A 27,687-nucleotide genomic window follows, 5' to 3' on the forward strand; every position below is an offset into this window, starting at 1 on the left:
GACAGGACGGGCATAAACTCGGCGTTTACTCCCTTGGCGCCTCCTGGGAGGCTGCCTCTGGCTGGTGGTGTTTTCCGAGCAAAGTTTGTTGCTCTTCTGACTTGAACTTCTCTCACTCTGGGCTCCTGTCACCTTTCCCTCCTCTGACTTTTCACACATGAAAGGGGTGTCTGGTTGGCTGTGGGTGGCCCCAGGTGACTGCACACATGGTTCTGTCCACTCACAACTAGACAGAGGGTCCCTTGGAAACGAACCCTCCTTGCTTCATGCTGTTTTGAACGCACTGTCATTTTCAATTCTCTATTATGTTGCCTTTTCTCACTGAATTGTAGGCACTGTCTCTATATTGAGGTCATAACCCTTTGCTTATCACTTGGCCTGGAACTTCTATCTCAACTTGTTGCTTTTTAGTCTTGTTTAATATAGTTTTTGTGTAAATTTGTTTATATCCTCACCCCACGCTCCACCCTAGAAATACGGCGGTGACCTTGACAAATCCACTGCAACTTGCTTCCTTACCTTAGGCTGGAGTAAAATGTCTAAGAACCTGATCTACTTGTGGCCAGAATACCGTCTTCCCCTCCTTAAAAGGGTACTTTCTTCTGGGAGTATTTGGAGAGGCTTTGTCTTGTGCTCCACCTGAGTCGTTGATCAGGAGCGGTTCTCCAAGGTCACCTGCTTCCCTCTGCCCCCGGCCCTGCTGGGGGCAACAGGCAACCTCACAGCCGCTCCGCCTGGAATTCCTCGGCATCGACCCTCTGCCTCAGAGGGTCCCTCCGTTTGTGCCAGGAGAGGTGTGATCTGGGGCAGGGCACACTTAATTTATTACACGCTCCCTTTATTTTCTAAAAGACCATCACATAAGCCTGTACGGATGGTCTGACTTTGCTCTGGGGGCAGGAGGGAAGGAGCGAGTGGGTTGCTATTGAGGTAAAGAGAGTTATAACACAGGATGAGGGGAAGGGGACTAAAACTGAGGGTTAAATGTGACTATTCCAGAAGTGCACGCAGGAAGTTAAATTGTTTGTAGTGCGTTCCTCATGGGTGTGCCCTGGTCTCTAACATCACTCCCTAGCTTTACATCTTTCTTCTCATCTTCCTCCAATCTCTTTTCTATGTATCCTCTCCTCACTTCTCAGAGAAACCCTGCTACCTGTCCATAAGGGTCAGTCTTGCCCCAGAATTCATCCCTTACCTCCACCAGCAACTTCCCTTAGCATGTTGAAGGGGCCGTGGGGCTCCAGCAGCATGCACTAGGGAGGGATCTGCTGCCTTTGCAAGCTCCCCAGAGCTGCACAGGGAGGGAGTTCAATACTCTTAGCCCCGCGCAGGAGTCTGGGGTGGACCAGAGAGCCCAGTCCCCTGCGAGGCGGCCTAACCTGCGTATACTGCTGGCCCCTCTTCCTTTTCCCATGATTGAATGGATTCATTTCTTTCCTTATGTCATGCTTTCAAACTGTGTCCCCTCAGGCTTCATGGCATCAGAAATGGGCTCTACATGGCCACTCTCTTAGGCACACACTCCTGTACCTTTCACCAAAAACCATCTCTTAGCACCTCCAGCTACTTTCCTACCCCCATTTCCATAACTAAGTCATTTCCTCTGATGGACAAATGCCACCTGCGGGTGGTATGGACAAGCAGGGTAGGTTAGACTGACTGCCCTCAGGTGTTTCTTCTAAGAACAATGACTCAGTTATTTAAACTGAACTGGAAAGGTTAAGGTTTACCAATTGGCTAAGAGCTTATGTTGGGGGCACTGTCAGCATCTCCCTCTAAGTGACACAGGTCTTATGTAGGGACTCCCAACAGCGATAAACAACACTTTCCTTCCATGGGCGTGATGTTAGGATGGTAGTTTTTTTGTGGAATCCAGGCATTATCCCTGCTGCTTTCTGAAAACACAGTGACTTGCAATGTAGCAGTGACCATAAGAAAGTTCTGGTGTTTAAGAAAGCACCACCAGTAGATCATGGAGCCCCCAGAATGCAGAGGTCTCTCCAAAAAGAGGCTACCTTCGGTTACTCAGGGGAGAGTCCCAGAGAGTTAACTGACTTGTCACTTATGCACACTCTATGTGGAGTTATCCTTACGTCAGGGGTCATCCAATTAGAGAAGGGTGTTCAAAACCAGTCCCTGACGTTAGGTGAAGTGCTCAGTGGTACTGCCTCATCCAAGGAAGGCATTCAGGTTGGCCTCAACTCACTGGTCAGGGTTGTTACAGATGGGAGCATTGCACTAGACTTCCTCTTTGAGGCCAAAGACCGAGCCTGTGCAATCATCAGTATATCCTGCTGCACCTGGATTAATGTCTCAGGCCAAGTAGAAAGATCAAAAGAGAAACTTAAGGGGCAAAATCTCCCGACTTTTTAAGGTAGAACCAGATGACATATGGAATTGTCCAGCTGCCTGGGTTTGAAATCCCGGGAGGCAAGAGTGAGATCAGTACTACAGGTTGGCCTCATTCTGCTAACTAGAATCCTACTGATAATCTCTTAACTGAATGCCGCTGTGTGAGAAAAATTGGACAGATTTGGTCTTAGCCTCTGCTCCTCAGACTGATCAGAGTGGTCAGTGGAGTCACAGACTCACAAGGGTTTTTTCCAGAGTCCAAGATGGTGTGGACAGCCATGCTCATTGTCTAGTATAAGAAAGATAATGTTTACTTTTGCAGCAAAGAACAGGCAGTTTTACCTTCCATTGTAATATTTGGGTTCTCTAAGCTCAGCATTCCTCTCCTGTGATAAAACCCATTACGTGTACAGATATCAGCTGGCCCTTCTTGCATCATTCTATGGAAATTGGGGTTTGGGGAACCAGCACGAATGCTCACACTCTGGCAATTGCTATTGCATTGAGTGACAAAGTCCTTTGTGTTTGACCCAGGAGTCCCAAGTCCTCTGCCAACATCCATGAAATTGTGGCAGGTTAATCCCTTAGGTGCAAGTAGGGTAAAATGTGAGACTCTTTAAGTTCTTGATGTTAATTCACCTTGTTTGTAACGCTCCTAGTGGGTCAAAGCCCGCCATCAAGTGGACTTAGAAAATCCTGTTCCTCTTCGCAAAGGAAAGAAGAGCTAACGAGGAATTAGGGTGACGCTTGGTGTCCTCTGCAGCTTCCCCTCTGTTTGTAGGCTTGCCCACGCTCTTTAAACAGCCCTCTCTCAGAAGGCGAAGTGGCTCCGGCTGATCCTCCAGGCCCGGCGGCTGGCAGTGCCGTGCCCCGCCCCATCTCACCCCTGCAGCCGGTTTTGCTCTTGGTCCACCGTGGTTGTAGGGGTTGATGCTGGTTGGCTGTCCAGTATCCACTCTCCACCACCAACTCCCACCCCTGCAGGGTGATTTCCTGATGGGATTCAAACACCATTTAGATGTTCACTTACTTCCAGCCCCAGCTTCAGAAGTGGGGCTGATTGGTCTGTGAGCGACCCATTCACTCTCTGCTCCAGTAGATCAATTCAGGCACTGAGACGTCAGAGGAAGGATGAGGAAGAACTTCCCTAGAACGTCACCTCTCTCCCTCACAGGAAGGCCACAGGTGTGCTGTGTGGAGAGCCTGTGTCCATTTGCTACCAGCCTGAAATGCCGTCACTGCTGAGGATGGCGGAACAGAGATGACGATAATAGCGTGCCGCCCAGACAGTCTGCTGGGAAGCCCAGAGGCAGACTGTTATGTTAGTTAATACATTTTCTAAATGTTTAAATCTGTTTCTGTAGGGGATTCTGTTACTTGTTACCGTATACTAAGCTCAGTTTGGGGGACTCTTTTAAGTACCTTAAATAAACCCTTGCAGTTAAGGCCTATAACAAAACTATGGGTTTATTATTTCCCTCTCTTTGAAGATAAGGAAACTAAGCTAGAGCGAGTGTAAGTACTTTGCCCAGGTCACGCAGCTAGTTAAGTGACAAAGCTAGGATTTAAACTCAGATCTTAGAATCCACAGACATTACCTCTGCTCGACCACTTCTCACTGCACGGTTACTTGCAGCCTGATCCGACTGACACTATCTACACTTTGCTTCTCACGGCTCCCTCCACTGACACTTAGTCTTTGAACCCCTGTGGCCCCAAGCCTATGGCCGCAGGCCAGTTTCACCTCCCCTGCCCACCACGTGACCCACTGCTGGCCTGGGAGAGGGGGTCAGACATTAATATCCAACTTCGTTTCCTATTTGAGCATCTATGAAGGCAGCCAGAAGTGAACTCGTGAGCTCTTATTTTGTGAAGGAAAAACTGGGCTGGTCTAACAAGATAACCCACAAGTCTAAGAATGTGAAGGAGAGGCTGGGCTGGGCTAACAAGATAACTCACAAATCTAAGTATTGGAATACTGATCGAGTTCTGCTAGACTAACTTGTAAATCTAGGTTAATTAGTGTTGGTTTGCTGTTCATGTTTTTTGCTAGCCAGCTGGGTTTTCAAAGATACATCTCTGGCTTTGGAATGTTGGTTTGCTGCCTCCCCACCTCCACTTTTGTGATGATAATGCTGCTAAAGCTGTTCCATGCCTATTGGCCGAATACCCCAAGCTTGTACTTTACCCTATAAAACCTCATGCGCACATCGTGGAGGTGCTCAGAGCTTCGGAGCAGAAGCCCCTCCGAGCCCACCGGCGTAATACATCTGAGTACTCCAACCCTCCGAGTGGTGCTTGTTTCTTGACTGGCCTGTCATTTCCGTAACAATTTCATATTCTGTTTGTTTTAAGAATCTTGTTATGACCAGCCTGTGCAAAGGGCATCCCTTGTGTGGACCAAATACCGCCTGTCAGGAGAGACCCTTTGCTCTTACAGTCTGGTTGGCAGCAACTGGGGGCCTTCATACTTGTACTGTTGCCCTTGAGGAAACAGATAAGCAGCTCCTTAAGTGTCTCTCGAAAATATATTTTATTGTTGTTTTTGTCAAAAAATATGGTTTTTTTAACCAAAGCTTATATAGGCATAAGAAACCCTTGTCTCTAGCAAAGCCTTATATATTGTTCTATAATTTTACTCATCTGACAAACAGCACATTATATGACACGGAGCAGGAGGGACATGATTAACAGGGAGGATCAATAGATTTACCTTTGCTTCCCCTGCCCTTTGCCCTGGGAGTCCCTTCCCTTCTTCTCATTGGAAGTTCCTGGCTGCCGATCGCATTCTCCACAGCCCACAATTAGGGAAAAAGCTGGACTTTGGGTGGGGGCACTTGTTCAGCTATCTTCCCTGCCAACCTCACTGCTCCCCACCACTGCTCACAAAAATCTGTCAGATAAATTTCCAGAGGTATTTTTTAAAATCATCGCAGAAACTGGGGGAAAGGGGAAAGGCAAAGGTTATCAGTGGGTGGCTCCCTGTGACTAAGTCAAGGGTCAATTGCTTAATCCTGGGGCAGTGCTCCTTCAGTGCTAATGTGTTTGAAGTCACCTTGTAAGAGTCTACAATAGAAATGTTGAGTCACTCATTCTGAGATTTTTCTGAATCAGAAGGTGTGTTCTCATGAATGAAGTGGAGACAGCAAGACTTCACATTTGAGAAATTCTAAAATGTTATAGGGTCTCCTTAGATCTAAACACGGAAGACTTGGTTTTTTGCCCTAAAATCTTTTGTATTATAAATATCTGAAGCTACCTTTTGAGAAGATCCTACATGAAGCAGATGGTTCAAACTGATCTGAATCTAGAGCTCAAAAAACTATGAAGTCTCTTTTCTAATTGACACTGGGCTTTGAAGATAAAAGTCAGAGCCTTGAGAGGCTTTATTTTTATGTGGACAGCTAAAGAAGATGCCTCTTCAAAGAGGGCTGGGGTTTTTCTTTACATGTACGATGGAAGAAATATCTATTTATTTTACATTTTAAAAATTCAAGCATTCTTTTTTATAGACAAAAAGAAAAGAGAGAGAGAAAAAAGATGGAGGAATTACAATTATGAAAGTCTTATGCATTCTGTTAGAGTGCTTTGCTATCTGAGAGTCCCCCTGGTTTCCTAACAGAGGATTTCAATGCCAAGGAGATGATGAGGCTGATGTGTTTATCTTTTGGAAAGCTTTTGCACAGCAAAGGAAACTAGCAACAGAATGAAAAGCTAGCCTACTGAATGAGAGAAGATATTTGAAAACAATATATCCAATAAAGGGTTAATTTCCAAAATAAAGAATTTCATTCAACTCAACATCAAAAACAAGTAAACAACCTGATTAAAATATGAGCACAGGACCTGAATAGATATTTTTCTGAAGAAGATGTACAGCCAGCCAACAGACACGTGGAAAGATGCCAACATCACTAATTACCAGGGAAATGCAAATTAAAACCACAGTGAGATGCCCCCACACACCTGTCAGAATGATTATCTTCAAAAAGACAACCAATAACAAGTGTTGGTGAGGATATGGAGAAAAGAGAACCCTTATGCACTGTCAGTGGCGTTGTAAGTTACGCAGCAGACACTGTGGAAAACAGTATGCAAGCTCCTCAAGAAATTTAAAATAGAATTACTATATGACCCAGCAATTTCACTCTTGAGTATTTACCCAAAGAAAACACGAATTCAAGAAGATATATACACCTCAATGTTCAAGGCAGCATTATTTACAATAGCCAAGATATGGAAGCAACCTAAGTGTCCACTGATGAATGAATGGGTAAAGAAGATGTGGTATAAATACAGTGGAATATTACTCAGCCATTTGTGGCAACATAGATGGATCTAGAATGTATTATACTAAGTGAAGTAAGTCAGACAGAGAAGGACAAACACCATATGAACTCATTTACATGTGGAATCTAAAAAAAAAAAAAACTAAACAAAATGTAAACAGACTCATGGATACAGAGCACAGACAGGGGGTTGCCAGAGGGGAGGGCCATCGGGGTGAAATAGGTGAAGGGAATTAAGAGGTACAAACCTCCAGTTACAAAATAAACAAGCCACGAAGAATGTAATTCACAGCATAAAGAATATGGTCAATAATATTGTAAGAACTTTGTATAGGGACAAGCAGTTACTTATTGCAGTGTTCATTTCATAATGTGTGCAAATATCAAATCAATATGTAATACAGCTGAAACCAATATAATATTGTATGTCAACTATATTTCAGTTTTTAAAAAGCAGCATATGTTTGATGTAGAGAATTTAAAAAACGCTTCTTCATTGAAACAATAAATTTTTAGAGATCCTACTGCCTTTATGCACTGGGAATGCAATACCAAACAAAACTAGACATGGTCTCTGTTCTCATGGAGTTTAGAATTGAAAGCACACAGAAGAGAGTCACTTACTTATTCTTCCAACAAATATGTACCGAGCATCTGTTTTTATAGCCAAGTGAAATTTGCCCGTAATGCCAGTATTTACACTTCACTGTTACAATTTGAAAAGAAAGCTGGCCGACAGCGGTAGGAAGACAAACAGATAAGGCACAACATTTTCAGTTTACGTGGACATCCACTCTCTGGGTCCCCAGCTAGTCCCAGAAGAGCTGGGTCATATCTGAGCCCTGAACCTCTTGCCTTCATCTGGATCCATCTAAAATGGTTGCCTCAACTCACAGTGAGAAATACATTTACTCATCCCAATACATGCACCGGCACCTACAAGTGCACCCTTAAACACACATAAATAGATCAATTTGAGACAAAAGTTTCACAGAAGTTGCCCTTACTATATATGATTCGTACTGATACATTCTTTCTCTATTTCTGATGTCGTTTTATAAAAAACACTGGTTGTAATCCCTTAATGGTTCAACACTCATAGTTTGAAAAACACTGATCTTAACTTTGGCCAGCTTTTCTGTCTAAACCTTTGCCACAGTGACCGTGGGTCTGATTATGCCCCATTTTCTTGGACAGAAGAGATAAAGGTTAATCCCTTTAAACTGGCTTCCTTTAGAGGTCCAGGGGCCAAGTACCCAGACTCAGAGGAAGTCACTGCCTTCTGGTATGATGTGGAGAAGGCGTGGAGAAAGGGGATTCTTACCATATTCCTGATCTTAACAGGAAAGCTTCTAGTTTCTAGGTGTAGGTTTTTGTTTTTGTTTTTGTTTTATAGATTTTTTAACAGTTAAGTTGAGGAAGTTCCCCTCTGTTCCAAGTTTGTAAAAGTTTTTCTCATGAATTCCCATGGATTCTGTCAAATGCTTTTTCGACATCTATTGGCATGATCATGTAATTTTTTCCTTTAGCCTATTGATACGATGGATAATACTAATTGATTTTTGAACGTTGAATCAGCCTTGCATCCCTGAAATAAACTCCACTTGGTCATGCTGTATAATTCTTAGCTGAATTCAGTTTGCTAGTGTTTTGTTGAGGTTTTTGTATCTATATTCTTAAGGAATATTAGTCTTTAGTTTTCCTTTTTATACTCTCTGTCTGGTTTTTATATCAGGACATACTAGCTTTCAAAAAAAAACTGGAAAATGTTCCTACCTCTTCTATTTTTCTGGAAATGATTGTGTAGAATTGGTATTAAATTCTTCTTTAAATGTTTGGTAGGATGCTTCAGTGAAACTCTGTGGACCTAGAGACTTCATTTTGGGGTTTTTTAAGATTACAAATCCAATTTAATTAATAGTTATGGGGCTATTCAAATGATCTATTTCATATTGACTAATTTGTGGTAGTTTGTGCTTTTTGAGAAATTGGCCCTTTCCATCTAAGTTGTCAAATTGATGTGTGTAGAGATGTTCATGATATCCCTTTGATGTCTCTAGGGTCTGTAATGCTATCTTCTGTCTCATTCTTGATATTGGTAATTTGTGTCTTTTCTTTTTTTCTTTGTCAGACTTGCTAGAGGTTTGTCAATTTTATTGCTCTTTTAAAAGAACCAGCTCTTTGTTTTATTGACTTCTGTATTGCTTTTTTGTTTTCAATTAATCAATTTCCGCTTTTACCTTTATGATTTCTTTTCTTCTGCTTGTTCTGTGTTTATTTTGCTCTTCTTTTTCTAGGTTCTTGAGGTGGACATTAAGATGATTGATTTGAGACTTCTTTTTTTCTTATGTATGCGTTTGGTGCTAATCATTTCCCTCTCTGCACTGTTTGAGCCATGTACTCAAATTTTGATGTGTTGTATTTTTATTGTCAATCAATTCAATCAATGTATTTTTCTATTTACTTCTTTTAAGACTTACTCTTTTACCTATGAGTTACCCAGATGTGTGTTGTTTACTTTTCAAATGTTAGAGATTTTCCTGTTACCTTTCTGTTAGTGATTTCTAGTTTGACTCCATTGTTTTTGAAGAACATACTTTGTATGATTTCAATTCTTTTAAATTTGTTTGGGTCTGTTTTACAGCCCAGGATATAGTCTATCTTGGTATATGTTCCATGAATATTTGAAAAGAACATGTATTCTACTATTGTTGAGTGGAGTGTTCTGTAACTGTCTGTTAGAGCTTGTCGGTTGATGGTCTTGTTGAGTTTTTCTGTATCCTTCCTAGTTTTCCGTCTAGTTGTTCTATTCATTTTGAGAGAGGGGTGTTGAAGTTTCCAGCTGTAACTGTGAACTTGTTTCTTTCTGTAGGTCTGTCAGCTTTGCTTCATATATTTTGTAGCATGTGTAGCATGACATTTGTGCATGTGTTTCTTTAAATGCACAGATGTGAAGAGAGACTTGGGTAAAATAAGGATGTAGACTTTGTCCTATGGGGTGACAAGCTGATAGGACTGTGCCAGGCACCCGGGAAGGACTGAGAGCACAAAGGGCAAAGGCAAGTGTTCACTCCACTGGACAAATCATTTCTCCTCAGACACTGCTCATTGTTGCTACTGTCTGATTGAAAGCTCTGAAATAAGTCTCTTAAGATAAAAGTCTCCAAGTTCGACAATGTCATTTATATTATATTATCTTGAAATGGAATCAGCCCCAAGTTTCTTAGTAAAGGCTCTTAAAAATGAATTTCTAAATGTGGGCTGATTAACTCTTAGAATTCAGACAAGCGAAAACCAGGGTAAGACCTACCCTTGTCATGCGTTACATGTAACATTCCCCAGGCTACCCCTCCTATTTCCCCACAAGGGTATTGTCACTTACACTGAAAAAGGTCTCGTCATACAAATGTGAACATCTTTTTGAAGGGTGGATTTCCTTCCTTTTCACGTGATGGGGAGGAAGAGATTTTCCTCTACCCTTGTAGGTTCTTCTGGTTGGTCTAAGAATTAAATTGGCATGAGACAGATTAACAGGAGAACATCACACAGAAGTTGGATAACGTGTGTACCTGGGAGATACCCAGGACAACTGGGTAACTTGTCAAAATGGCCAGAACTCTCACCCTAAGTATCACCAGCAGCTAAAAACAAAAGAGAATGTTGAGGGTAGGGGTTTGGGAATTCACAGGGGAAGAAGGCAGTTCATATGAAGATGGAAAAGTAAATGTGTGGTAAATAAACATTTGCTGGGCCATGCAGAGACTGTGCGACACAGAGTGGCCTCTGATCTTTACATCCTGCCTCATTTTCCCCACCACACTTAGCCCATATTCTCTGTAGATATCTCTGGTGGCAGCTCTATTCCCAAGAGGCCCTTTATTTAAATTCTTCGGGCAGGTAAGGGAGAACCAAAAAGAAAGACTTCACGAGTCTTCTATTTCCTGACTGTCTTCAGCTCAAAGTACTCTGCATGCCAAAGAGACATTTGAACGTAGCAACTTTCACTCCCTATGTATGGATAGTGACACAATAAATGCTTTTAATATAAATGTGTATGTGAAGTGCACCATCCTTGTGACTTTTTTGCTTTCTCATTTATTATAATATCCTTTAGGAAATGAGTTTAAACCTTTAGACAGACTATTTGTATTGCATTTGAATTGAAGAAGAAAGTTCTGGATAGCCGAAGTTGAAGGTACTATCTTAGTGAGGTCTCTCTTCCTAACTTCCCTTAGGAAAAACTCATCTCTCTGGGCTCACTGTGATCAGAGGGGCCTGACTGGACTAAGAGGAACAAATGCCACTGTATCAGACACCTCTTGTAAACAGCCGTGCTGTCATGACCAAAGTCTCTCACGCTTCAGCCAGCTTTGTCGGGGCTTCTCTGATGCTGACACAGAGGCTACCCTCAGGTGCCTGTTCCCCCAAGGGGACTTAACTCTATCAGTGGCAATCTTTGTCCAAAAGAGGTCGGGAACCTATGGATAAATGCTTCCGTCGGCTTCTCCTGAGTGAACAGTTCTGAGGCATATTTCATAATTCTCTAAAGATTCTCAAAAGTAACTGGTCATCCTTAGGAGAAACCAACCCGGAGAGAGAATGCATTCCTTATTGGTTTTTCTTCTTCCCTTTTTATTCTCATTCCTCATTCCATGCTCCCAGGTGTCACGTTCTCCATCAGCTAACTGCACACAAGCCTGTGTCTCCGGCTCGACTTCTGGCTGAGCCAACCAGCTGCCAGCGCTCCTCTTCAGCCCCATCACTGAGTGGCTGTTAGTTTGGTAGCAGTGATAGTTGTTATGGGTCTTCCTTTATCTACTAGTGTAACCTCAGCTATTTTTTCCTCCAAATTATATGATCCTATTCTTAGTAAAGTTCCCAATAGATTACCATTCATTTTTATTGCATTTCCCTGTGCCGCGTTTCATTTCTATACCTCTCAAACTGAGGAACCCCTCACAGATGGAGTGAGTAACATACAAGAGGTCTGAGTGGCGCCTGGCATGGCGGGTTTGTTTCTGCAGGGATGTATGCATGGACGCCCACGAATAGCCCAAGTATCTGGACACAGGAGATCTGAGGTGAGGGGCTGCACGGAGACGGCAGTGGGAGCAGCTGACTTTCCAGGACCCGCCCCACCAGTCTCCTCTGCTCACCTCACTCAGCTCTCCCCACTTGTCTGCTCCTCTTGGGATCTAGCTGTCTTGAAACGAGCCTATTTTTGACCAGCTGGGTGGCTCGCGAGAGGCTCACGGCGCTGCCAGGCGGTGACCCGGAGGACCAAAACTCCCGGACGACGAGGAACCGCCCAACATGGCATCGGAGAGTGGGAAGCTGTGGGGTGGCCGGTTTGTGGGAGCAGTGGACCCCATCATGGAGAAGTTCAATGCGTCCATCGCCTATGACCAGCACCTATGGGAGGTGGACATGCAGGGCAGCAAGGCCTACAGCCGGGGCCTGGAGAAGGCGGGGCTCCTCACCAAGGCCGAGATGGACCAGATACTCCAGGGCCTGGACAAGGTAGCTGAGGAGTGGGCCCAGGGTACCTTCAAACTAAACCCCAACGACGAGGACATCCATACAGCCAACGAGCGGTGTCTGAAGGAGCTCATCGGTGAAACCTCACGGAAGCTACACACAGGACGAAGCCAGAATGACCAGGTAGTCACAGACCTCAGGCTGTGGGTGAGACGGAACTGCTCCACGCTCTCTGCCCCCCTCTGGGAGCTCATCAGAACCATGGTGGATCGGGCGGAGGCGGAATGGGATGTCCTCTTCCCGGGGTACACACACCTGCAGAGGGCTCAGCCCACCCGCTGGAGCCACTGGATCCTGAGCCAGAGACTCTGAGAGGCTGCTGGAGGTGCAGAAGAAGATCAACGTCCTGCCTCTGGGGAGCGGGGCCATTGCAGGCAGTCCTCTGGGTGTGGACCGGGAGCTGCTCCGAGCAGAGCTGAACTCTCTACCTTACAGCACCTGCTGGCTCACAGTTTCCATTTTATGATGATAACTAGGGCTTGTTCTGACTCCTCTTGTCTCGTCCCTCGTTGCCCTGACAGTTACTACATCGCAAGCTGCTCCGGGGCTTCCTTTCAACACCCACTTGTGCTGTTCAAAGCCTACTTCACTATTTCCCAATCAGACGGGAGGGGAGCCGGAGAGGGAGAGGGGGTTCCGTTTCATCTTTTTGTACTGAGTCATGTCATAAGCTGAAGATTAGCCCATAACACAGCCCTCTTTGAGAAAGCTTAGGAAACCCAAAATGTTATATTTGTAATCTTTATTATGATCTCAGAAGATTCAGAAAATGTACAGTTTTTATGGGCATCTTAAAGAATTTTTTTATTATGTTAAAATAGACATAGTGTATAATTTACCATCTCAGCCGTTTTTAAGTGTGCAGGTCAGTGATGTTAAGCACATTCACGTTGTTGTGCAACCATCTGCCTGTTGTTGGGGATAGGGAAGTTTCCCCGTCTACATCACTGGAGTTCGTATGGTTGGCCTAATAATAAAATTGACACAAGACAGATTAACAGGAGAAAAAGAAACAAATTTTAATTTATGCACATGGAGATCTTGTAGAAATGGGACCTAGAAGGTGGCCCAAACAGGCAGCTTTTCTACTTTCTAGAAAAGTAAACAATAAATTTGTGAGGAATTGACAGGACAAAGAAACTTAGGTTTGGGGTGACTAATTAGTGAAAAGCCTAAATAGAGCCTGGGCTTGAGGTAAGTAAATTTTAAAAAGTAACAAGGTTTGTTGTCAATTCATGCTTCTTAGCTCTGAATCCCTGTCTTTGGCAAAAAGGGTGTCATTCGACCTCCAGATGCAGGGGGCGCACCTTTCACATGAGAGATTTATTTCCCGCTTTTCTGGGTGACGGGGGAGGATCAGAGCTTCCTTCTTGTGTTGGCTGCTTCTCAAGCAACATTTCAGTCCAGAATAATCAGCGTGCCTTTGTGGCATACTTTGGGGTGGACCACCACGAGCCCTAACACCATCTTTAGAGCTTTTTTATTATCCGAAACTGGAACTCTGAGCCCATTAAACAGTAACTCTCCATTTCCAACCTGTAGCAGTTTGCCTGCCTTAGCTGAGCTGCAATAGCATCGTTCTCATCAGTAACCTTTTTGTGTGCTTGCACGAGCGTTCTCCCTTTGGGAACCAGAAGCTGTGAGCGTGGCTGAATGTGCCAGCTGTGTTGGATGGGGGCGCTGGTTTCACAGTGAGCGGGGAGACCTCTAAGCTGACAGAGAAAAGGGAAACAAACAAGTATCTCTCTTTTCACTACCCAGCATTATGGTTTTCATTTTTCAACTAAGAATACTGATGCCCAGAACATTTAAGTAACTTGCTGGTGGTCACACTGCCAGAGTGGCCAAGCCCACCCCAGGGGCTTGCTTCCTCTTCCCTCCAAGCATCCCTGCTTTCTGGCTCCACGCCACCCGGGAGACCTTTGTTTTCAAAGTTTTGGATGGCTGTTTTGTGCTGGGCTCCAAGGGAAACAGAGATGAAGAAGCCGGAGGTTTTGCTTTCAAGGTGGTCACAGTCATGAAGCCTCAAGCTGGCTCACCACTTAAACACCAGGGGCCCCGGGCCAGCCAACGGCTCCTGCTGCCTTCACCTCCCCGCCCCTCAGCCCCACCACAGAAGGAGGCAAAACAGTGAAAAGACGGCTCGTCTTTGGACAGTGTTGACAAATGACTCTGTAAAACATAAAGAAAAGAGATGGCCTGTAATCACTCTACACATTTCTTCAAGTAGCCAGTCTTTCTGTTGCATTTTAAATGTCATTTGTTTTAAAAAGTTAAATGTACTACAGATTTCGGAGAAAAAGTATATTCAGTTTTCAAAACTCTTCAGTCCTCTGTACCCAGCGGCTGAGTTGAAGGAAGCGCAGGCCTGAGAGGCCGTGTCCCCGGGCAGGCTGCGGGGAGGAAGCAAGCTGGGGTCATTGCTTGTCTTACTTTTTCAGCAGGTGTTTTGCTTGACACACGACCTCCCTTGTGGAAAACGGCTCATCCTGCAGGACCTCACATAACCCTTCCTCTCAAAGTAAATCCTGTCCCTGCCCTTTCAAACCTCGGCTCTTGCGGCCCGAGGTTATTTAAATCTTTCACTTCCTGTAACGTAAGGTCCAGAGCCAGAGCCACACCTGGCGCCCAGAGGTCCTCTCCCAGTTCATCCAGCCTTTGCGGATTTTCTCATCCTTAGATGCGAGAATGCAGTTAGCTGTACCTTTCACTTAAAAACATAGGGGCAGCGGAGCATAGTGGTTAAGACTTCAGGCCCTTTACTCGGGCTTCTGGATTCAAATTCACTACGTACTGGGCAAGTCCTTCAATCTCTCTCAGCTTCAGTTTTTTCATCTGAAAATGGGGATAATAATCTCAAAGTTGAACTCTCATTAAAGTGCTCCGAACAACCCAAATGTTCACCAGCAGATGAATGACAGACAAAAATGTCATAGATACATATAATGGAATATTTAGTATTCAGTTTTAAAAAGGAACACAATTCTAATGCATGCTACATGGATTGGCCTTGAGCCATTACATTAAGAGAAATAAGTCAGACACAAAAGGACAAATATTGTATGGTTCCACCTGCATGAGGTCTCTAAAAGAGTAAAATACATAGAGACAGAAAGTAGAACAGGGGTTTCCAGGAAGTGGAGGAAGGAAAGAAAAGTGAATTATTGTTTATTGGATACAGAGTTTCAGTTTGGGTTGATGAAAAAGTTTTGGAGATGAAAAGTGGTGATGGTTGCACAAAAATGTGAATGTATTTTATGCCATTGAACTGTGCACTTAAAATGGTGAGTTTTGTTAAGCACGTTATACCACAAAAAGGTTTTTAAAAAGTGTATTATACCACAATAAAAAATGTTTTTAGAGGAACAAGGTCTGATACATAGGAAATTCTCTGTATGTTTCTGTGGTACGTCGTGAATTGTTGCCTAATTCTGTTCTCTAACTCTTGCATTTTTATCCAGCACTTAGTTTGATGCCATCTCTGTAACTTCAGGGCAAGGAACCATGTCACACTTTGACTTGTCCTTCACTGTACCTGCTGGTGTACCTTGCATACAGTTGGACCCTGTAAATCATTGACTAATCTGCACGGGTTCAAAATAGACCTGTGTTAAAAGTAACGTGAATCCTACTTTCAAGCTAATGGAGTGAATCTCAGTGTTTTCTCTGTGGGAGGCTGTCAGCACGGGGACTAAGAGCCAGAATTTCGAGGCAGTCAGACCTAGATCTGAGTTTCAGTTTTGCCGCTGATTATGAGTAAGAATGCTGAATTTTTCTTTTTGAGTGGGGGACAGAACAAGGGATGTGTTTTGCCACTATGATGCCAATGTCACTCTGAAAAGGTTTTTTGAGAGTTAAATTCTCATTGATTTTGAAAGAAATTGTTAAAGTATTGTAAAACATATTTTAATAAAACAAATATATTCCTTGTCTATTCAGCAGCAACAGTTGTCGTAACATTTGAGTCAGCAGCAGAACCCGGGTGCTTAGACACCCACCAGTTATCAGATTTATTCCTTAGGGCTATTGAAGTCTCAGTTTGGTTTTAATTCTAGAATTTGCTAATCATCATGTTATAAATTCTGTAAGTTGTTACGACCCAAATACAATCTCTTACCTGCGTGTAATATATGAAAGGGATCCTTCTGAACACTGAACTGTCTCACATAGTTTACATGCCACGTTAAATGCTCTCATTGAACCTTCAAATTTCCTCTTTAAAGCTCAATTATATTCCGTAACATAGCTTATCTGAATTGTTTTTAAATTGTTCCAGGTACTAAAGTTTTTAATGGAACACAGCTAAGCTACATTCTTGACCAAAAACCATAATTTCAGTTATTCCGACTTCTCTTTGTTTCTGTGCGGGAAAATCACTCAGTCTCCTCAGCTTCTGCTCACTTGTGATGAGATACATAATACCGCCTTTCCCATATTTTCTGTGTTGATAAAAATGAAATAACACGTGTTGAGTTTGAGAACATGGCCCAGCCTGGGAATTCACTCAGCAGTAGTTTAATACAAGTATCTCTTATCCTAAGCAAGGCTACCCCCTTAACTTCATCGCTCCGAGAGTCAACTTCTAAAACTAACCCTTCAATTAAAGAGAATGCCAATCCCCGCACTGCTGTGGGCATTTCCGCCACAAAGGACAATGTCGTAAGCCCGCAACTGCTCAGGAGGAACGTGAGCCTTACTCTGCCCAACTCAGGCCCTGCGGGCTCAGGTGTGCCAGGAAGATTCTAAAAGCCCAGCAGACAGAGAAAAGAGGCTTTCTCAACCCTGAGGTAGCTCCCACTCAGTGTAGACAACTACTTTTGGAAGTGAATGGTTGCTCAGAACCCTGAGGGGAAGCAATGCTGAGCGAAGTTAGAGCCAAAAGCCTGGTCCTCTCTCCAACACCCACAACAGACGGAGAGGCAGAAGCAGAGCTGCCATTGGCTCTCCCATCCTTAAAGGGCCGTGAACACATAAAGACTAGGCACATTGCTCAGAGGCTGAACTTGGTTAATAAAACAAAATCATGGCCTCTGTGGATGACTCTGAGGCCACTCGAGAACAGGATGCAGGATGGAAGCCACACAGATGAAGCCTGGAGAACTGAGTTTTTCCTGTAGCAGATCTGGGCAGATTGAGTCTTGTCCTCCCTGAAACATCTCAGGGGCTTATTGCTGAGTGAGCGCTGGGCATTCTCTTAGCCCAGAGGAAGGGAAAGTGGTCACACTGCAAGGTGAATGTTGGCAAACAAAGCTTCTCTTGGAACTGGAGTTCCAGGAAATCTAGAAATCTTGACCAAGTAAAATATAATCATGGGCTGGAATAAGACCTTGAATTTCGTAACACCTGATGTGACTCCAGAATACAAAGCAGAGAGAGGGAGAGAGCTGAGAAGAAAGGAGGGGAGCAAACGTGCCAAGAGACCATACTTGAAGTGGAGCAGTTATGAAAAAAGAGGACAGAGAATGGTAAACATGGTCTTACACAAAGCAACTCCCCATCTGAAGGGCAGCCACTGTCACCCATCCGCTGCTGTCTGTCAACAATCCTTTGAGTATCATTCACCCGATGATGCAAAGGTACTCTGTATGTATCAGTCACTGCCTCAAACATGCACAAATTCTGTTTTCCTGCCCGTGAAAAGTATTGGTAACTAATCTTCCAAATAACTTTACATTTCAGAGCCTCTATGTCTGAGTTATGAATTTCCGTCAATCATTACCCACAACTTGAGAAATGTGGCCCTAACCAAACTTCAGGAGATGTTTATCTCACTATCTCACTCAGGGCTTGTCTTGAAATTTTCATAAACAGTGAGGAAATACACACACACAGATACCAATAGACTGTACCGTATGTAACCATAGCTACTGAAGAAAAAAGTTCAGGAAAAAAGACTAAAAAGATTTTCACCAAAATTTTTACAAAGGTTATATTCATTTTCTTCTTCATATTTAATACATATTTGTGTGTGTTTTTTCCCTTGTCAAAGCAAATGTTAAATTACTAAGATAACTTAGGTTTTATTCTTTTCTATTACCTGTGATTAGCACTGGGAAGACTGTCGCCTGTTGAATTATTCAAATGGCCAGACATACAGCTTGCTTCCTCCAAAACGGTTCTCAGATTCCCCCAACTGGAATTAATTCATTTATACTCCAAAGGCCATTTGTACTTTTGTTATAGTCCATTATGGTACAGAGGAAAAAACCATGAACCTCAAAGCTAAAAATCACCGGGTTCAAGGCCTGTTTCTGTCACTTCCCAACCACGTAAAGTTGAGCAAAATACATAGTTCTTCAAAGCCTGTTTCTCCATCTGTAAAATGGAGATAATAAAGTCACCCTCACATGGTTGTTACGTAGATCAAATAATACAGACAGAAATAATATCATGGCACAGGAAAGGGTCCATCTTTTCTGTCATATGTTTGCAGAAACGGCTGATGACTCGCACCCTATAGAAGTGCTGAAGGGAGGTGGTCCTTAGCAGACAGCCTTTCACCAGAGTGCGCCCACGCTACCTGGTTTTTGAACCGATTTTGCTTTCATGTATTTAATTTCTACTCTGAACCAGTCATTGTATGTAGTCTTGAAGTATACATTACCCCCCACGTTTGTTACTGTTTATTAGCCATCAGCATTCATTTGTACCTTCTTCTATGCTTTCCCTTGCAATCAAGGGACTGGAAGCTCAGGAGCTAGATTTCCGGATGCAATTTACCTTCCTCGGTGAGGTACACTCAAGATATCTGGGAAAGGGAGGGGAAGTCGAATCATTCTTCCAGAAGAGGCAGAGGCAGACATGGCCGCTTTGGCAGATGTCAAGTTTCTGCAGGTCTGGCCAGACTCCAGGTTCTGCTGGTAGTGCCCAGCCTTGAGGCTATTTTTTCCCATTATCTTCAGATACAGAAAATTTGGAGAAGCACTCCAGTGGGCCCATTTTGTGTTCCACATCCATCCCTTGACCAACCAGAAAAGTTCCCTGAGAGTGTGGCAGCTCCCATTCAGATCACGTGGCTACAGAAGACAGAGGCATGGTTCCCCAAATGAGTGGAGTAACACAGACAAGGCCACCGAGGAAACATCTTACCCCAAGTCTCCCAAAAAGCAGCCTTGCAGGGAGGTAGTTTATGTGGGAAGTAATCCTAAGCTGCAAGAGTGAGGGTCTAGAGGAGTAAAACAGGGAAAGGAAAAAAAATCACCCCAAACTCCATGATGAATTACTGATTTAGCGACCTCTCTGGGTAGCTGGTGCACAACCCTGCCAGCACATTACCTTGGCTGGGGGAAGGGGCAGTTTCAAGTTTCTTGCCATAACGGCTCTCCACAGGCTGGGGAACCAATGTGAGGGTTCTCCCAGCTACTAACTATGTGGATCCCAACTGCACACTCAGAAACCAGAGAAATAACCACAGGGGAGATCCGATAGATCCACTGAACCCACTGAGACACCCTTGAGCTAGAATCCCACGTCTACCCTGGCCTCCCGATGGCCCCATTTCAACCAGAGGATAACGAAGGTACTTCAGTTCCCTGAAGTCAGTGTCCACACAGAGCCGTAGCCCTGTACTTAATAGTTCTTAGAAAGCCTGCTGATTCTTTTTTTTGTCAGTATATATCAGTCCTGCTGAACAGTCTTAGATCCCCTTGGGCGGGATCGTGGGAACATTCATCATATACACTTGTGGTAGCATTGCATTGGCTTTCCTCAAGGGACCCGCCTCTTTTTGAGGGGTGTGAGTGGCTTTGGGTCTGTGAGATGATATGTTTGGAAACTGGGTGAGGGACTCTTTTCCTCTAAAATGAAAGTTGATGGAAGTTTTTCTGTTCACCAGCTCTTGTTTTTTCCTTTCTTACAAGTCAAATAACGCTCTGACGGACTCTCCATCTATCTGTCCACCAGGGGGTGCCGCGTTTATGAGCTGCTGACTCCTGAGGGCCTAGGCATACTGCGTTCTACTGCAGATAGCCTTGCTGCTCATCATGGCATACGTCCCCTTTATTCTAACAGTTAAGTCCATTGGCCTCTGTCATTCCAGAATCCTACATGTCTTTGATATTAGCAATCTCAATTTCCTGGCAACACCTTCTTCTGTCGACACCAGCCTATATGGGATAGTTACCTCAGAGCTTCTTAAATTAACTGGTGCCCCTTAGCAACGCATTCCTCATTGCTTTAGTGAAAAAGCATCCTCTGGGTCCTCCTGGGGACACTGCCAAGTGCCAGTGTCTCAGCTCACACATAATAAATTCATTCTAATATTTTTGTCTCCTTGAATCTTTGGTATTCCTCTTCAATACTATGCCAAGGCAGCTCCTGCATCACCACCTCGTTTTCAGCAGGCTATTATCGTGTACAAGCTTCAAAGAGCCATCTTAGCAGCATGTTAAACAGGCTTCTGGTGTCCTTGCCACAGAACATTGAGCTCCAGGTCATGGAGGAGGACTCCTGGGTCAGTAAGCTGTACCCTACACAGCTTTGTATCCCCACCTCCTACCACCATCCCTGATCTAATATCCTCAAGATCCCCATACATACGTGTTCCTTGGAGCCCTGAAATAGTCATACCAAGCAGATCTTGAAGTTTTTTTGGCATGTAGGCTGCTTCCTCCCAGAACAAGAACTGTATTTCCACTCTGAGACTATGCTGAGATCTTACCACAGTTATCAGACTGACAGCAATGAAGGAAGGCAGGTCACACCTTGAGGAAGATAAGGATAACCTTGAGAGGGACCTGTGTCCAGTGATTTTTCAAACGTCTCTGGACAAGGGGCTGTTGTGCTCTTCTATGAAAGTCAAGAGCTGATGAAGAGAGGGCTGCTGCCGGTTGCCACTATGGAAGAAATCAGTCTGTCCCACTGACTGTAGGCCTGTGAGAAGCTGGTTCTGTTCTATTGGACATTGGCTTGGACATCCTATACCCCTGGTAAGGTTTATGTCATGTGGGAAATAAATAAAAGAACATAAAATCCTAACATCAGAGCAAAGAAATATATATATATATATAATTTACAAATATAAATTATAAATATAATTATATACTTTATAAATATATTTATTAAATATATATAATTTATAAATGTATATATATTTGTGTATATATATATATATGTATATATATATATACACACACACAAAATCAAGCTTATTAAATACTCCACAGAAGAGAGGACACCAATCTGATAGGACTAAAATACACCCTGGAGTGAAGTTGATGCTGATCACATTTTATTCAGATGTAATACAGTCTGGAGTCAGAACACAGGGACTCAAAGTGAAGACCCTGAGTAAGTAGGAGGGTTTGACTGCATATTTGAGATTTTGGCTAGAGACAAGCAGGCTCTTAGATGTGGACCTCCAGTGCTTTTCATTGAGATTATAGTCAGAGTCGCCTTGTCTCCATAGCGGCCCTTCCAGAAGCAGGTCCCTTGAATAGGCCCTCTAATCTGCAGTGACACCCAACCATGTGGAGGAGGCAGTGTGGCTGTGGATGTCTATGTACATAAACAGGTGAGCAGCTCGGAATAAAACTTAGTGAGTTTAGAATTCTATGTGTGTGGCAATTTGCTTGAATTCCTTTAAAATCTAGCTTAAGGAAGAATTTGTATACAGTTTGTGTACACTATTTGTATTTTAATTGAAAGTACTGAGGACTGAGGAATTTGCTGAATTTGCCTGAAAACATTCTTTTCAATAATTTAGTTGTACTGTAAGCAGGGAAAGAAAAGCTATTTGGCCTTATTGTTTTAGGAACATTTATGCCCTCTACAGAAAAGCATTCAGTACTGTGATGCATTCTTAAGCCTTTCCCTGGTAAGAGGGAATCAATTCCCAAATGTGACACTGGGGTAGGGTTTTCACAGGTAATTAAATTCTTTGCTTGGAGGAGGAATAGGGTGAAACAAGCTTAAAATTATGGAATTTGGAACAAAAGCAGGGAAGCCAAAGCAGTGTCTTGGACAAAGATGGGTCTAGGAACCAAAGGTAAGACCTAAATATTAAGATACAGTAAGGGTGCAATCTTGCTTATGGGAAAGGAAGGAGCTTGTAAGGGCACCAGTCTGACTGGAACAGAAATACCAGAAATGCTTAATCTGGTTTTTAATACAATGTAAATATTGTCTTCTCTTTTAGTGAAAGCAGTTTAATAGGAGATCACTCAAGGGGTCTGATCACTGACATATGCAGAGGATGGAGAGTTTAAGGATAGCAATTAGCATTTGCCCTATAATCTTGCATGTTTTTGTAATGTGTTTTATATGTGTTCCTCATTGCGCACACGTGTACAATTTGTCTCCCGGCTAATCTGTGTCACTCAAAGGGAAGGGCCAGAGTACTAACTGATCAATAAACAACACCATGTCTATTACTGTGTCTTACAAAACAGTCATTTGAGTAAATATTTTCCGTAATTGAGAATACTGCAAAAATGCTCTAGTTTTGCTCTTAGATTGAAGTTGATCCTATTGCTAAGAATTGTAACAGACACTCTACATAGAAAGTAATTTGCTCATGTCTCAGAAAGTGTGCCTTGACTTTGGAGCAGATAGACTTTAATCTATCACTTTACTTACCCAACCTCTGTAAGGTCATCTTAAATGCACAGAGAGAAAAATACTATTTCCCCTGGAGGATTATTATGACTATTCAGTGAGGTAAATTCTAATTAAAAAACATTTGTTAACTACCTATTAGGTGTTGGGATTAGCATACTGGGCAAGGGGGCAGAATGAAGGGAACATTTTAGAACGTATTTCACATTCTGTAGTGCAGGGATTTAGAACTCTTGTACCTCACGTGGTCTAAGGAATTTTATTGCTCAGAGGGCATTAAAAGATCATCTTGATCAGTATCTTTACTTCTCAGTTGTGTGAACAAGGCCAAGGGAGGTTAAATGAATTCAACAAACTCACAAACCAGTTAGCTATAGGGTAAAAATTACAACCTGGGTCTCTTTGTTCCTGGTCCTCTGTTTGTTCTGCTGTACCCTGTCAACTTTAAGAGTGTAATAGCCAGTTATCTTACCAGCAAAAGCAAGATTATTTGGGAACTGAAAGAGGAATTGCAATTCAGGATATGTGAACCATGGCAGACCATAGGCAAGTCCAGAGAACAAGGAAGAGAAGCTTGCGGAAAAGAAGGGAGCTGAGAGGGGCTAAACAATCAAAGAGTCCGTTGGAAGAAGTTGGGAGTACCAAGTTCGAAGTTTCTCATTGGCTGGGCTGCTACAGTCTCTGACTGGCTGGCCTGTTCTTGGGCAGAGAGACATCTTCTTCTTCCTGCCGGGCAGTAAGGTGGGCAGCAGATGGAGGTTTGCGTCTCTTCCTGTTTGGAGTAATTGACAGCGCGTGGCTGGGCATGAGCGCTCAGCCTCCAGGCCTGTCCCTACTCCAGTTTTGCCTTAAGTTTCTTTATTTCTACATTTCCCCTTTTTGGTCAAGATCTTTCCTCTAAGGATCATTGATTAAGAGTCAAGATCTCTGCATATAGTGGTTTGTCCCTTGGTGCCAGGAAAGACCTTCCCTGGTTGTCATGTCCCACATCAAAGGGAAGCACACAAATCAGAAGCCTCAGGAAGCTGCACTTCAGTAACAAGGAAAGCAGTAGGGAGAACTCTCAGGCATTTCTGGTTGAAAGTCCACATTTAGTCAAGGTTGTAAGCACTAGAAATTATCTCAAAGCGATGAGGTAGCATCATCTTTTTAGGCATGTCATTTTTACAAAGGTTTGACAAGAAATAGGTGCAGGACTTATTAACAAGTATACAAAGCAGAATTTAAAACAACATAATTGCAAGATGGTTCTAAACCAGGAACGCAGAGCTGAAGGTAGCCATTAAAGTAAATCAAAAGACGTGGGTGGTCAGGCGGAAGTTACTGTGACCAACGTGCTTGCGCTTTACTTTTGTGTAATCGGGTCTCTATTACCCCAGAGGCATTTATCCAAGTGCAACAAGAGGTGTTTGCTCTTGCACAGACTGCTCTTTTCTCAGCACATAGGTAACCAGAGATTATGCGGCTACCTTGGCCGATAAGTGAAGTGACCACTGCTGAACTGGAACTGTGCTGGCTACAGAGTCAGCTAACACTCCTAATGTCAGAGAGAGGTTCCTGATCACGTGTTCACCAGCACTCGTGCCAGCCCATGGGAAGAAAGCTCTCCCCGTGGAGGCAAAGCCAGAATTATGCACATCTCCCGGATGTTCTCACTTAAGGCAGTTACAGGTGTTTAATGGGGCAGACCAATGACAGGCTTCTGTTCCGTTACAGAGAGAACAGGACAGTGAATACAGCAAAGGCACACTGTCCTTGTATTCGCCAGCTATCAAGGCAATGGATTGCCCAAGCCATTCGCCAAACTTCCACATATGAAGGTTACAACCAGGGGGTGAACGCAAGGTCTCCACATAAGTGATAATATCTATGGGCTCAATCGCTAGCATAGAGATGTTAGTGTTACTAAACAAAGCCTTAGACATGATGTTGTTACACTCAGAGAGGTTACCTAGGTATGTAAATATGTCAGCAAGTTTACAAAGAATCCAATCTGCATTACCAACTCCACAGAATCTTTCAGACAAATACTAAAAAGGTCTTGTTTTCTCACTCCAGGGTTGGGTCACGTTGAAGCAAAGAACAGGTTCAGGTGGGCTTAGCACACTGACTATAAAATGGGCCCAAGGAACAACTGGGACAGGCAGCAGCCTCTGGAACTCCAATAAAATTACTTACAGGGTGAGCCAAAGGGCCATTGCTATCTCGGACAGACTGCGGTTTCCAGTGGCAGATCCAGCCATCAGAGAGGTTTGCCTCTCTCACAAGGGATCGGGCAATAAGGATGAGGGCACTGTCCTTCCATGGAATGGAGGGAGCAAAAGGGTAAGAGACGACATTGAAAGAAAGGTACACAGGCCTGGTACAGACATCTCAGATGTCATCTGCTTCAGACCCTAGTGAGCTTTGTCTCAGACGGCCATGCAATTTGCAAGTCTAGTTGGGATTTGGTGCCTTGTTTAGGTACAACATGCGACACAGCGGTTAGTCAGCGGAACCTGATGGGGTCCTTCCAGCAAGGCCAGAGAGCCCTTCTGGAGCCGTCTCTGCCAGTGCACAAAATCTCCAGGCTGTAGGATGCAATGTTTGGGGTCTTTGTCTTCTGAAAGCATGTTAGAAACAGAGTGCTCTACCAAAGCAAGGTCATTCTAACAGAAGCAATTAGGCCTTTACAATACAGAAGTCTGTCTCCTTTTATCAGCTGTGGAACAAGAGAAGCAGGAGCCAGGTGCATCGGGCATCCCATTACAAGGAGATACACCAAACCTATGCAAATATGTACAGTGTCATGAAAACCAAGAATATTTAATAAGAATTTCAGAACTCTTGAGGGATGAGGTAGGGAGAAAAAGATAAATGCTTCAACCTTTGTTGTGAAGATTCAGTTTACCAAATGGCTGTAAATTATAAATAGCTTAAGGAGAGGAGAAAAAGGGCTCCTTTACATCTGGAACATAAATGATTGTAACAGTCAGTTTTCTGTTAGAGTTTTAGAAATTCTTACCCAATTCAGTGTTATAATCTTAAGGTCATCAAAAACCCGGTATTGTAGAGTAACTGTTAGAATCCTTTCCATGAATTTCTCTGGATAAAACACATTTGCAAAGGCATCAGAGTAAAACAGTAACTGTCTATAACTGACAAAAGACTTGAAAATGCCCACTTATTAAAGATCTGATGAGAGTTCATTGTAAAGAGAATCTGCTTATTTCTGTGACGTGCATTTTAAAATTATGACCAATAACATTATATCAGGACATCTTAGAATTTCAGAAATTTCACACAATTTTGGAACATTTATATTAACTTGTACCTGTACAAATATAAGGTAAAAGGGTTTAGTATTTCTTCTTATTTGACAAGCTTCCCATGGAAGTTAGCATATAAAATAATCTGGATTACTTTAACATTTCCCTAGGTCAGAGACAAATTCTTTAAGACTTTCCAGGGGCCTCTGGATGAACTCAAAGTTAGTTAAATTTCAAACAGACTTTGTTTAGAATATAATTTTTTGGAAATTTGTCAAAAATATCAGAAGCTTTTGGACACTTGAGCAAACAGGACCACAGATCATTATGACATGGTACTTAAGTATCTATTTGACCACAGTAACAATAAAAGACTTCAAAGGCAAATGCAAAAAGATTACATATGTAACAAAACCTAGCTTTTAATGTTAAGAAGATTCAGTTTCCTTTAGTCATGAAAGACCTGATTAAGACCAAATGAAGGGCAAGAAATTATTTTCATAAAACACAAATCTTTGTTTTCTAAACAGATTACTTAATAGGTGAAGAAAAAAATCCTTCACAGTCTCTCATCAGGAGCAGACTAAAATAAAAATCTATTTTCCTCATGGTAAATTTTCCAGTGTGGCACAAAATATGTTTACCAATAAACTGAAATATCTTTAGTTCCTTTGTAAAGAAAATAAAAAGTGGATGAACATATTTTAGTAACATTTCAGTATTTTATCTTATTTGGAAATGATCTAGATATTTAATAACTGCCCATCATTTAATATAATCTCAGCAAAACTCTGAAGTTTCAAGTTACCAAAAAGTTTTCAGGAATTTACTTTTCAAGCCATAGTAATTGCAAAAAGCATATCCCACTTGCACCGGCCTAAATCATTTATTGCCGACAACTGCATTTAGGTTACTCACAAAAACTTCATGTATGATGTTAAAACAGTTAGCCTTCTTAAGTTGTTTTTCTTGCTGACAAATTTTGTAAAAAAGATAATATGAAGTTATCTGGCCAATAAATCCAAGTAGAATTAAGATTGTATGTCTGCATTCTTTTCAGCTGATATCCTCAAAGACATGCTTATTTTAATTAAACCAACAATCTTAAGCTAGCTTTCATTTACTAAAATTTAATCCTAGATCATGTGAACTTGAAAATCATTTTGGCTTAGTTTCCATAATTTTTGTTTAACTCATATAAGTGCTTGTTTGTTTTCAAGTCATTTAAATAGAGCTCCTTACAAATTAATTTTAGCAATACCATCTAGAGATAAAGACTACCACACATCTGCAACACATGTATGCATGTATGTACAGACACACATGAGCATACAGACGGATACAAACAGGGACCTTGTAGTTTCATTTAAAGTTTTAGCCACGTCTAAGATACAAACTCAAAAGAATGCTTGGATCCAAACTGTGTTTCTGGCAAATGGACTAAGTTAAGTTTACTTGCCCAGGTGGCCAAAGTTTTGTTTTGTTTTGTTTTTGATTTTTGATTTTGTTTTTGCATGCTGTAAGGATTCTTTTAGAGCTGTTTTTAGAGTCAATTTATTTTTCAGAAGCTTCTGTATAAAAATCAAGGAATACATTCCATTGTCTCTTCTAATTGAAGAATGCCCCTTAATTTAAATTTTATTTAAAACAAAATTTCCCCCTTTTGAACAGAACGGGTGACTTACCAAAAAGCTTCAACAAACAGA

General features: G+C 42.6%; 2 protein-coding genes across 2 annotated transcripts in view; both read left to right on the top strand.

The window, feature by feature from the left end:
• Positions 1-27,687, top strand: part of ABCD3 (ATP binding cassette subfamily D member 3) — a 137,260-nt gene that overhangs the window by 24,890 nt on the left and 84,683 nt on the right. The window lies entirely within an intron of this gene.
• On the top strand, positions 11,752-12,711 carry LOC135322153 (argininosuccinate lyase-like). Its single transcript, XM_064489967.1, has one exon. The coding sequence runs from the start codon at positions 11,955-11,957 to the stop codon at positions 12,489-12,491; it is 537 nt and encodes a 178-aa protein (XP_064346037.1). The 5' UTR covers positions 11,752-11,954; the 3' UTR covers positions 12,492-12,711.

This window comes from Camelus dromedarius, chromosome 9, assembly GCF_036321535.1.
Source record: "Camelus dromedarius isolate mCamDro1 chromosome 9, mCamDro1.pat, whole genome shotgun sequence".
Taxonomy (NCBI): Eukaryota; Metazoa; Chordata; class Mammalia; order Artiodactyla; family Camelidae; genus Camelus; species Camelus dromedarius.

Bases quoted from the DNA above. Each gene is read 5' to 3' on its own strand.
- LOC135322153 (XM_064489967.1), top strand. From the start codon at position 11,955: ATGGCATCGGAGAGTGGGAAGCTGTGGGGTGGCCGGTTTGTGGGAGCA.